We start from the raw sequence: 12,620 nt of genomic DNA, 5'->3' as shown, positions 1-12,620 counted from the left end.
CATGATCAATGATAAATAAATAATGAACTCTTGTAAATATTCCAAAATGAGGTTCACAGCAGGAAAGCACAAGAGAGGTGTGTGATGATAAACATGGTAAATATACACTCCAACACTAAGTCTGTCAGGTTTCTGTCTTGACATATGTTAAACCAGCCCTGTCAGAATGACAACTAAATTAAGACGTTCTAAGATCAGGACAAAAAGAGAAGAGGACTGTCCCTGTTTACATTTGCTCTATTTGGCAAACGCTCAACATGTTGTCATCCCTGTTTTCCCTCTCCAAACGAAGCCGTGCTCCAGCTTTTCACAATTCTTCTAAGAATAAAGAGCGCTATTCTGTTTGCCAGCCACTTGATAATTTATTCCTTCTATAGGGGTAAAAAGCTGGTTCAGCGCATTGTCTTCAGGCACTACAGCTGTATCTAAGGCCCGGCTGCATGTAATCTCTCTTCTGTGACAAGATGGATGACTCGTCAGGCTTTGTGCTGAAAATCCTCCATCCTTGTGGAGTCTTTTATTTCAGCCCAGCCACTCTACATTACACACACACACATACACCAACCAGTGCCCTAGATTATGAGCTGGTCTCTGCTGAAGGGCAGAGGGTACAGTTTGATAGTCCACTCTCTTATGATCTTTAGTAGTCCACAATAAACCCTCTTGAGGGTTAAAACTGCCTTGGCACATGTTGTAGATTCACTATATACAGGCACACCACAACTAAAAAGGAAAATCCAAGTAGGCTTCACTTGTAAAAGTCAGGCAGCGGGAGGGCTGCTCAGCCAGGTCTCCGATTGCAGTGGATTTAACCATGCTGCGAGAACAATCCCTCAGGAAACCAGTGAATTGTTTTGGTGCGGTGCAAGGCCTTTAAGCCATTTAGGTCTCTGAACACTGGCAGAGAACGACTGAGGTGATCTCATCAGATTACCACCACACAACCACATTAATAAGGTTGGGGTTTCGAGGCAGAGCTTTCTCATTTACAATGAAGTGCACCTGCTACACGTGTCCCTTTTAGAGCTTGTGTAAGATATCCAAACTAGGGCAACACAACATACACTGCAACTACTTATCCGTGCCGATCCACTAATTATAACCAATAACAATATACATTTCTGCCACAATAAGCCCACATTTGTATGCATTAAAGTAGATAAAGTGATTTATAGCTACAAGATTCATTGTAACATGTGGTTACTTATAGTGAAACCTCTGTTCTCTGGTAACGGTGCGTGAGAAGACAAGAGTAAAATTGCCGTAGCAGGACTTGGCTTTGCTGGCCTTGTCTCGATTTGAATCACGTTGTACCAGAACGATTATTTCTCTGGTGAATATCTTTCTGGTACTTTCACTCTCAGTTTGCCTCTTACAGGAGAAAATTACCCAGCTCACCCAAATCAGCAGGCATGCAAACAGACAGCAATTAACTGAAACTATTTAGCTAATAGGCTACTGTTTTCCAGTTCGTTAAACATAAATGACGGAAGCATTTAGGATACAAAATACTAAAGTATCAAGCTGGAACATTTTCCAATCAACCAGTCCCACTTTCCTCTCACAACAACAATCCTGCAAGATTCTTAGCTTCACTTGTTTAACACTGTCTGGAGCTTTAATAGAGTCTGTGGCTGCTGTCACTGTACCTGACAGTCCTTAAAGGTTCCCTGAAGAGTTTTAGAGGGCACGAACGACACGACACACACTCCTGCCAAAGGTGTCACACTATTCCAATGATCTACAGGTGGTGGTAACACACCAAGATATACTGCAATGTGGCAACAGCGATAGGGAATAAGAGCACTGCAAGCTAATAAACATGAACAGCGAAACAACGCTGGATCTAAATCACCTCTGTGCCTTGTGTTCTCCTTTGAGAACGTTTATGACGGTGCCCTCTGAATGCTGTACCTGTCAACATGGACCTTATGTCGATACAGCCAATCAAAGCTTGTATGAAGCAGCAACATCAGCACACGGTCACACTGAGCCAGACAGCAGCTACACAACACAGGAGCCACAGAACAACAACTCACGCTAGCTTTCCTGCTACGATCTCCTTCTTATCTGACGCACAAAAACGAACACACAGACAAACATTCATCGGGTAATAGTGCACCGCTAATATTGCAGGCTAATTAGTTACTCATATTTAACTGCATCTAAATGTACCTGCGAGTGTCCTTGCTAATACCACTAACGATGCGCTGTCTGCCCGTGACATGCAGTCACAACGCGAGTTTGTTGACTTTGTCCTTCATTCCCTATGGTGTAACAAAGACGCTCTGGCAGTCTGTCCGCTGCTGTCAATCAAACGCAGACACCGACAGTGACACGCCCCTCCAGCCGGCTGGGATGAAAGGAGCATTTCTGATATTTCCCCAGAGACCTTTTTTTTTTTTAATGATCTTTTTAATCATAAAAACTATTAACGATACATGGACGTTATTTTAGACTGTAAAGGGGATGACTAAACATGATTTCAGTTTGACTTTGCAAATGTTTTTGTAGGGAAAAAAATGCACTGGACACATAAGGTTAAACCTCAAGGATACACAGACTGCGCTTTGTGAGTAACACTGAATGTAAACAGAATATTTTTAATGTTTAGTGATGAAATAAATAAATAGTGAACCCTGCTATTATTTTAGCCAGATGAGATGTTGACATTACCAATTAGTATTGCAAAGTCAATACAGTATGTTTCTTTTGTCATCACAGTCAAACAAATGCAGCAAACATCAGGTCTGACTCCATAAAAACTTGTAGAAACCTCCCATGCTCGCTCCTGAAAGGCTTAACCAAACCTGGGCTTTGGTAAGAACCCAAAAGCACTACAAGGACATTAGGAGGGAACTGGTTTAAAGCTGCCATGACACCCACCACTTCTGCATCTCACAGTTGGGTTCACAGCTGTGGTTTATGAAGCGTGCCTCATTGCCCATTCGGTAGCTGTCAATCACCATGCCGCTATCCAGGTTCAGACAGTAGTGGCCACTGTGGGAGAAGTACTGCTCCATCATACGGCTCCTGAAAAAATTGTAGGATAGAGTGGATGGAAGATTAAAAGAGAGGCGTTCATTAATTTCAACGTCAAGTTAAATTAAGTCCTGAGCTGAGGAAGTGAAACAGGCAGCAAGACAGACGCAGGACATTTGAAATCTTCTGACGTCCGCATACTTTTTAGGCCTCGTCTGCCACCCATCAAGAATTTTTTGCATAATATGTAACTCACCTAAACTCCTGTTCGCTAACCACCTCTCCCAGGTACTCGATGATAAACTGTCCAGAGCGAAGTGCCTCCTTGGTGCGGATGCCCCAGCCCTTGCCCTCAGCTCGGAATCGCTCCAGACACTGGACCCACTCATGTCTCTGGATGTGCTGGTTGTCACACTGCTCGGCACACGGACAGGTGCCTGGAGAGCACTCTGCAAAACTCATCCTGGAGACATGGGCAATAAAAAAAAAAAGGTAGAATGAGGCTGAGACAACATACCTTGACAAACATATAACCAAATGCTGTGATTCATCTTTACCTATTCAGGCAATCATCCAGGCAGCCTTTCTCAGTCGACTCCTCACGAGGTCTACAGTTGCATGTCGTTGCTTCATAACCAGAAAGAGGCTTCACGTCCACATAGACATCTGTGGCAGACAGACAGGGGGGATTACCATTTATATTTACAGTTAGTAGTACACTGTCATGTCAAGTGTGAGCAGTAGTGAGAGCATCAGATATTTCTAATCCCTGTTCTTTCACAACATATATTTTATTACAAGGATTACAAGAGTGAAAGAAAAACCAAACATTGTTCAGGCTTTGAAAGACATTCTGGCTGGATCAGTGGAACAAAGACGAACACTCACTTGATCTGATCTTCTTATAAAGGGGGACATCAGGCCTCTTGTAAAGCTGAAACACAGAGCAGTGATAAATATAAAAGGGGTTTAGAGACAAAAACAAATACGTATGTGAAGCTCCACTGGGGCTGTACCTTTTTAAACTACCTCTCAGTAATTTACTGTGAGCATGGGAGAACCCTAAAAACACAAAGTGCTCAACATGATTGATCACCTGATCGTGTTTCCACAGCCATAAGATGTCGTAAGGCAACTGGAAATCAATGCGCTTCTGTCTCAGGTACTTCCCTTGAAAAAAGAAAGCAAGGAGAGACAGAGAGAGAGGTCAAATTGAAACATAAGAAAAAAAGGGGGAAGTAAAAAAGTTCTATTCACGTACGATGTAAATGAGAAGTCTGACCTCCTGATGACACATTTTGCGTTATCACTGCTGAAAATATAGGTCTGTGGTAACTGAGAAAAAAAGTTTTGTTCCTAGAAACAGGTCAACTGAGTTATCTGTAAACTGATGAGTAACCCCAGAAGCACTCCAAATCTGACTAAAAAGAGGTGCGGCTTTTACTCAGAAAAACTCTGACTTATCAAACTTCATGACACAGGTTTTTACTTCTGTGTATAGAAACATGACAGACAGAACAGACAGCGCCAGAAAACATGAATAACTAAATTTGTTGCAAGATTCAGATTCTATGTTTTAAAAACATGACGCGCGGTGCAAAAGAAAAGACTCACCAACATGTATAGGAGCTGGAAACAATCCATAATCATGTTCCCCAGGTATGTACTCCAGCTTCTCCTTTTTCAGCTGCAGAAGCTGACTCCTGGGACTACACGGTGTGGAAGAGAAATGGTAAAATGTAAAGAGAGTTCAGGAGCACTTCAGAAAAGCTGTATTGTGGCACATTAATATCTAAAATAAACATCAATATCAGCAGCCCAAGACTTTTGTTTTCTTTGGAACTCACTCTTCAGTCTTGTACACATCCGAGTAAAGTCCCGCCTTCTGAAACTTCTTCTTTGGAGGTCTGGCTGGTCTCTTCTCCCGCTGGCTGGTTATGGGCATAGGAGGAGCTTGTTCCCTGGAGACGGTGCCTGGGCGTTCCGGGGAGCAGTGGCCATCTGGCTTGCTTTCCACTGGGCTAAAAATAGAACCATGACTTGGTTTCTAGTGACTTGATAAACGTTTATAGATCAGCATTGGATCTTAATATCAGCACTCTAAATTTGTGTCAGTGTCCCTCAGCTGAGACTTTCAGGTGTAAAGGTTAATATTCACCAGTGTGGTGACACTCTGCTTACCCGCGAAATTGCTGGAGCTCGTCCTGCGTAAGCCAGCTTCTTCCTGTCCCAGTTCTGGACCTTGCCACCAGGTTCCCCAGGTTCTCCTCTCTGTCTGGCAATCGCTCCTCAGTCTCTTCTACCTCCCCGTCCTCTTCCTCTTCCTCCTCCTCTTCTTCTCCATCTCGGTCCCAGTGCTTCCTCTTCTGACCTTTTCTACGCTGGCCTTGGACAACTGACTCAATAGCATCGGTCACAGTGTCCCCCTCCCATCCTCTGCTCCCCGCTGGACGTTCGCCCCCTCTATCCCTGTGCCGAGCCTGATTCAACTCAACCACTGGTGGTGGGGACGGCGGCGGGGAGGGTAACGGGTGTTTCCTCGGACGTCCGGGGCCCCTCTTCTTCACCACATTGTTTCCTGTACGTGCCTGTCTCTGCAGCTTCTTGGCGCGCAGGATTTTGTTGACGTGGTGCAGGCTGTGTTTGGATGGCTGTGCCCGATGGGAGTGGTGGGGCAGGGAGGCATCCACGCAACAGTCCTGAGAGGGGGAGAGACAGGAGGAGGAAGAGGCAGAGCCGTGGGAGTGAAACAGGGAAGGTGGGTGATGGTGCTGCTGCCGGTGGTGCAGCGATCCTTCGGGTCCTTCAGAGGTCGAGAGGGCGACACCTCTTGTTTGGATACCTGATGACCCTAGAGGAAAAAACAGGAAATTAGTTATGTTTCAAAGCACACAGGACAAATTCTACAAACAAGTGAGACAATCAGTTCTCAGAAAACTATGATGTCCTATGACTGTCTTAACTTTTATTTCTGATTCTTTACATCACTTTCTGTTCGCATACCTCCTTCTTCTCTTTACTCATTTAAATTATTCTTAAACTTATATTCTACCCTTGTCTTACCCCCTTCCTACTTCCCATCCTTTGATATTTCAGATCTCCGTTTCCCTTCCCACACATCTTCCTCGCTCTTGTCTTTTTTCCTCATTAACATTGTTCTCCTGTGCCCCATCATTTCAACCTCCTCGCCCTCTTCCTCCTTCCTCCAGTTGTGTGACCTCAGAAAATCCTTCTTCCGTCTATATATTTGAGACCAGGCTCAGTGAAAGAGGGCTGCCCCATGTCCCGTGACCCACAAAGGACAACAGATCCACCATTGCCTGACCCATGTCCCTTTCCATGGGGTAAATAATGTTGATGTGAACGTCACAAACATTTATTTGCATTGTCTTTTGCTGACTTGAAAATTCAGGAAATATGAACATTTTATGCCTTATCTATGGCCTCCATTCCGCTCCTATTTTCCCACATCACTCTCTTTTCTTCTGTCAGTATGCATCCATCTACTTCCATCACTCCCCACTTGTCTCGTGTGACCGCTCCGTCCCCACCCTTGGCCTCCTCTACCTTCATGGCGCAGTCTGCGACCGCTGGTTGACCCCCAAGCCCTGAGCTCTAATCCAGGATTACCCTGGCGTGGTTTGATCGGCGCCATGCTGCCTCAACGAGGATCTTACGGCTTCCCATCTCACTTACCAACATGCACATAAACATTAGGTGGTATTTACATACAAAACACCATCGTACCACCGCAATAAACACAAACCCACAAGCAATCAGCAATTAATCAGCCTTAGTTAGGGAGCATTCAGAGTCACAGCGATGAAGCAAGAGAAACTGTGTCTGCAACACTGGCTCAGCCCAGGTGCTGGGTGTACTGAAGGATAGGACTAGGCTTCACATTGTGGGCTTTTGAGGGAAATGTCTACTAAATATAGCATGTTAACAAAACACTCCACCCCTTTGGCTCTGGGAGGAATGCTATATCAACTGTGGCCAACTGCGGCCATCCACACTCACAGAGAAGCCAGTTTAAGTCATTACACATGCTTTTTTTTTTTTTTGCAAAGCCTGTAACCACTAGTAAGAGCTACCAAATGTCAGAAAGTGTATGCGGAGGGGACGTCACTGTCTCTTTCAAGGGGGACTTTTCCACTAAAATAAGCAGCCCCTTCCACTTTGTGTTTTCTTTGAAAGGATGGGTTAGAGCTGAGAGGGATACAGAGGCAGAACAGATCATTTTCCATCGCTGTTTGATCTAACCACGACTGAGATATGGATGGTTCCAGTTGTAACCACGATTTCTCAACATGGAGGATTTTTAAAAAGGGATACGCAGGCTTCACCGAGCAGAGATCAAGAAGATTTGAGAGCCCCACCCCCTTGCTGTGCCATATGCCAGTGTCTGAAAGGGTTGCTGCCCAAAATGCATACCCCTGGAATCAGTGCTGGATCTAATTGACTGCACGCTGTGCCAAATTCGCCATGAATGTGCCAAGCTCATGAAGCTCTTCAGACATCAGCCAGTCATATTCAGCTACAGGATTCTTGATACAACAGCATCAGAACTATTTTTAGAAAATTAATTTGGGTGCACAATAGACTCCTGTAACCTTTAACAACACCAAATTTAATTTGGGTCAAAAGATTTTCTGTGCTGAATTGCTCATCACACTCAAAAGCTCATAGTTGTTGCAGTGAAGGGAATATCCAAGGCCAAATACATGCTCCCTGTTGCTGTTGATACTATTCAGTATTCTCTTTATTTTAAATGAACTGTGCACATTCTGTTCAATCAAATTAGACTTACCTAACTCCCTCCTTTCTGCCGATGTTGAGCGGTCCTTCCTCATGGGTCGGTCCACGCGGGAGAATCTAGAGCTCTCTGCGGCATCAGTCTTTCTGCTCCTGCCCCCTTTCAGTGTAGTGCGGGTGAGAGCAGAGGCAAACAAATTTGTAAGGTTTGGAGAATCATGTGCTCCAGCCTCTACGTCCTCTGTGGGGCTGAGGGGCTCCTCGTCCTCGCTGTCCGAGCAGCCTGCCGGGTCTTCAGCTCGTCCGTCTGAGAACGGACCTTGGCCAGGTGCCACATGACCCCGTGCAAGCTTAGAGTAGTCTGCCTTAGTGCTGCCCATCCTAAACCAGGACTCTACTGGGTGGTGGCCTTTTGAGCTGCTACCCAGTGCAAGCCTGGAGGGGCCTAGACATGACATGGAGCTCTCTTTGCGCTTGTACCTTTCTGCAGATGAGGATGAGGAAGAAGAAGGGGAGTTGGCGGAAGTGGCAGCAGCTTGCTTGCTGGTGCTGATGCTGGAGGTGTCTCGTCCAAAGCGGCATCGTTGTAAAGACTCTGTCATTCCTAAACTGCTGACTCTCTCTCCTTTCCCTGATGCTCCGCTGTCAGAAATCCCTGCACTAGCCCGACTCCCTGATCCTCCTCTTGCTGCTTCCTCTCTGTCCTCCTCAGCACAGCGCTCTCTGTGTTTGTGTCTGTGTTTATGTTTGTGGTGCCAGTTGAAGGAAAGCTCGGAGGACATGGGTGGGTACAGGACAGGGGACCTTCCTCCTCCCAGGTACTCCTGCCTAAGCAGCTTATGTTTTTTCTTGTGAAATTTGGAGGGGTTCAGCAGGAGATGTGAAGGGTGGTGGTGATGCATGTAAGATGTCGGGGGAGGAGGGGGGAAAGACGGTGAATGGTGAGAGTGGTGGGATGGGGCTGTGTGGGGTGACTGATGGTGCGGGTGGGGATACAGAGCGCTAGCTGGAGGATAGCCTCTGTAGTAACCCAAGCCCAGGGGACCGGAGGAGTAGGGCATGCTATAGGAGGGGTGGTAGAAACCTCCACTGGAGAGTGGGAATCCAAGCCCGGGTACAAAGGGAACCTCAGACATGGACTCCCTCAGTTTGGGAGGCCGTCCCCGTTTCTTCTTCATGTCTGGTTTACGAACATAGTGCAATGGGTCACAGTGGGAGTATGCAGGATGGGAGTAGAAGCTGCCAAAGTTAACCCTGAAGATTGTAGGCAGGAGGTCCCTGTGGACATAATGATGGGGAGGAGGGCCGCCTGTGCTTCCTATGCCACCACTGGCCCTGCTCCCCACTCCTGGCACTCTACTTGTTCCCGCAGCTATGCCTATTCCACTGCCAAGCCGGTGCCCTGTGGTACGGTGTGCTATTCGTATTTCACTCAGTCGCACCACAATCTCATCCAGCTCCACGAGAAAGTCAGGGTCGTGCCGCCGAGAGCGAAGCTGCAAGTACTTCTTCTTGCGTTTCCTTTTCTGTCTCTTTAGCTTGTCGTAGCCAGGGCACCCGTGGCTGCGGCGTTTGCACTTGTGCTTATGTTTCTCCTTGTGTCCAATTAAGGAGGAGGCGGGTACTGCGGGGTGAGGTCTCCGGGGATCAGGAGATGACCTCACCCCGTGGGGTGATGGAGAGGGTGAGGGATGTTCCATGAGCACAGTGGAGTGTCGCCGCCTGCCTCTGGAATTAAGGCCCACTCCTGGACCCATAGCTGAACCGATGACCCCTGGCATTAATAATCCACTGCCCATCCCGGGTGGCATCCCGATTCCACCCAAGCCACCCGCCCCTCCAGCTTTCTCACCACGATCAGAAGTGCTGTTATTGTCTGTTCCGATACCACTGTCGCTGGGAACTGTCTCCTCACTGTGTGACTCACTGACTGGTGATGGAGTGGCTTCCTTTAGCTCACTTAGGGGGGCAGGGGAGGTGGGATGGAGCGGCCTGGGAGGGGAAAGCTTATGGTAATGGTAGTGCTGCCTGTAATGGTGGTGGTGATGATGGTATCCACGACAAGATGACTTTTTCTGGGAAGCTGCTGTGGCCATAGCCGATGACGGGCCCAGCCCTGGGTTGCGGGGATTAGGAGCCGAAAAGGTTGGGGGAGGGAAAGAGAACGTGTTGTGGTTATGATGAGAGTTAGAATAGTGAGAGTGACCTGCAAAGTGCACTGAGCCTGGCTCCACAAAGCTTGCATCACTGATGGGACTGTGGCCTCCACTGGACTGTGAGAGGGAAGGGGAGGGAAAGACCTCTGAAGAGGAGAGCTGGTGCTGTTGCTGGGACTGTGATTGATGGTGATGGAGAGGGGAAGTGGTGTTTGGGGATAGGAAGGGTTCTGGTGGTGGCGTTGTTGCTGCTGTATTACTGGCTGCTTTTGGTTTACGGCCCCTCCTCTTACCCATATATATTGTGCCCTTTTTACTGACATTAATTTGTGGCCCTAGTTTCCCCCCAAAAGAAGCAGCCAGGGAGGATAATGATTGGGTCGCAGCTTCCACAGAGCCAACCACCCCACTGGTGGCTTTAGGGGTGTCTTCTGGTCTGGGACCTAACAAGATTTGACTGAGGATACGTTTCCGTTTCATACTTTTCATCTTATTGATCTTGCCTATGATAGTTTTCATAATAAGCTGCCCATTTCCTTTGCTGCGGAACCGTTTGTCCCCCATGTCCCCTGACTCTGGAGCCAACGTGGGAGGCTGACCCTCCTGGGGTAAAGTAGGAGGAAGGCGCTTGGGGCGTCCACGTTTTCTAGGCATAGGTTTAGGGGGGTTCAGGTCCACCTCTGGGTGAAGAACAGGAGGGTCTTGCTCTTCTTTGGACTTGAGTAAAGATGAAAAGACCTTGGAGGGCGCCAACTTGTTAGGAAGACACCCACGGGCCGGCGCGTCAAGCCTTGGCATTTTAGACTTCGGCCTTCCCCTTTTCTTAGGCTGGGGTGGGAAGAGCTGTGACCCTGGATTTTGTGGCACAGGATTTGGTTTGACCTTATTTGGGTTGGGAGGCCTGCCCACAGGTCTTTTAACCGGCGGCGACGGTATTTCCAAGCTTGAGGATAAAGGCATGGTGGTTTTGCTCTGGTCAAACAGACTGTCCTGGCCTGCTCTGTGACCCTGTGCCTTGTTCAGAATACGGGTCCAGCGGGGTTTCCTTCCTCTGCGTTTTTTAAGGGGTTTGCTGTCCTGCTCTGCGGGAGAGTCTATGGATGAATCAGGAGAATCATCTCTAAGAGGCGTTTGTGGGCCTTCATCACCATCTGGTTCTGGTGATGAAGGTGCCCTCTGTCTTACAGGCTCAGGGGGACTGGTAGTCCGCCCAGGTCGGCTACTGTCCCTGTTGGGACTGCGCTTACTTGGACTACAGCTCTTCCCCCTCTCAACTCGCAGTGACTGATTACTAGCCCCCTTGTCTTTCCCTTCTGGCTTTCCTGTTCCTGTTGGAGGAGGGCACTTCGTTAAGTCTCTGGGGCTGTCCCTGTCCTGCTCCACCTCGCTTGCACTGCTTTCCTCTGCCAAGGCCGCACTCTCTCGTGCATGGTGTCCTTGGGAGGGAGCGGGAGAGCCCAGGTGACTCACTGCACTCACTGTCCTCTGCTCAGCTGAAGTGGCAGAAGAGGATGAAATGGGACAAGATGGCGAAGATGTGGTGTGGGCTAGGCAGTGAGCAGGACGTGACTGTGGCTTAGAAATGCTACTGTTGCTGTTGTCACTGCTGCTGTCCTTTGACATGGCTGACAGGCGGTTATTACCATAGGCGAGTGCTGGGCTGTTGCTGCGACTACTGTTGTTGCTGCTGTTGCTGATGTTGTTACCGCCGCTGCTACTAGCTTTCCCAGGCCCTTCTGCATCCTCCTTCCTCAGTGGTGTCAGGGTGGGTGAATTTTCCATAACACTGTCTTTGTTCCTAGAACCATAGGGCCGACCGGGTGGTCGTGATACAGGAGGTGGTGGAGAAAGATGTACCATTCTTGAATATGTGTTCCTATTGGCCATAGCCCTGTCTCGTTGCTTGGCTGTGGGGGCCATAAAGCCTGAGCTTGGGAGAGGAAGAGGAGGGTCAACCTTTGCGGGTTTGGCTGGTTTAGGGGTCTTTGACGGTGGGCAAGTCGCTATGAGTTGAGCTAATTTCTCCGTGACTGTGGGTGCTCCCCAATTCTGAACACCTTTGTCTTTGTCTCTCTGACTTTCAGTGCTGTAGGTGTATTGAGGAGGCTTAACTCCTTCAAAGCTGGGTTCTTTCGACGCAGGTAGTGGTGGAGAAGGTGAAGATGTCCGAGGGTTGGATTGTGGAGTTGGTGTTTTCTTCCCAGAGGGATGCGTTTTGCTGTCTGGTGAAGGGCGGTGAAGGTTAAGGGGCCTCTCAGATGTAGTGGTGGCTGCTTTCATGTCTGGCTTTGCATCAGACTTGCAATCCATCTTTGGTGAACCCTGCCAAGAAATAAAAAAATAAAAGATAGCAAGTGATTAATGAGAATGAATAGATGGTAACAGGAATAATTACTGCATTTAGGGAATATACTGTTTTTCTACATTACATGGATGTATATACAACACTAATGCCACTAAAGCTAACACATCTGGCCAAATAGCCCAAGCTGTAAGTACAAACTATTATCAGAAATAGGTTCCTGTACCCCTTTACAAACTGCAATCCACTGACAGGATTTTCTGTCCAGTGCTGCTTCCCGGGCATGCCCATGGGGGAAGTTAGACTCAACTCAATAACACTTATCAGGGTCAGATTGGGGACAGAGAGGGAGAGCCAGAGAGAGGGGTCGCACAGGGGAAGGGAGGGGGGTGGGGAGGTGGAGAGGACGTGGCCGTCAGAGACAG

At 48.0% G+C, this 12,620-nt stretch overlaps 1 protein-coding gene across 4 annotated transcripts in view; it reads right to left on the bottom strand.

Annotated features, from left to right (window-relative positions):
- Positions 1–12,620, bottom strand: part of ash1l (ash1 (absent, small, or homeotic)-like (Drosophila)) — a 29,963-nt gene that overhangs the window by 11,997 nt on the left and 5,346 nt on the right. For all 4 annotated transcript variants that reach the window (XM_019264251.2, XM_010743527.3, XM_019264252.2 and 1 more), the window contains exons 4-12: positions 7,793–12,215; positions 5,164–5,833; positions 4,830–5,003; positions 4,597–4,691; positions 4,079–4,152; positions 3,871–3,916; positions 3,540–3,648; positions 3,239–3,445; positions 2,887–3,033 (exon numbers count right to left, since the gene is read on the bottom strand). In XM_019264251.2, the coding sequence (XP_019119796.2) occupies positions 2,887–3,033; positions 3,239–3,445; positions 3,540–3,648; positions 3,871–3,916; positions 4,079–4,152; positions 4,597–4,691; positions 4,830–5,003; positions 5,164–5,833; positions 7,793–12,215 (5,945 nt within the window). The remainder of the gene's footprint in view (positions 1–2,886; positions 3,034–3,238; positions 3,446–3,539; positions 3,649–3,870; positions 3,917–4,078; positions 4,153–4,596; positions 4,692–4,829; positions 5,004–5,163; positions 5,834–7,792; positions 12,216–12,620) is intronic.

The sequence above is a fragment of the Larimichthys crocea genome, chromosome XIII (assembly GCF_000972845.2).
Source record: "Larimichthys crocea isolate SSNF chromosome XIII, L_crocea_2.0, whole genome shotgun sequence".
NCBI lineage: Eukaryota > Metazoa > Chordata > Actinopteri > Sciaenidae > Larimichthys > Larimichthys crocea.
The sequence above is the reverse complement of the archived record's forward strand: the minus strand, read 5'-3'. Positions and strand labels throughout refer to the sequence as shown.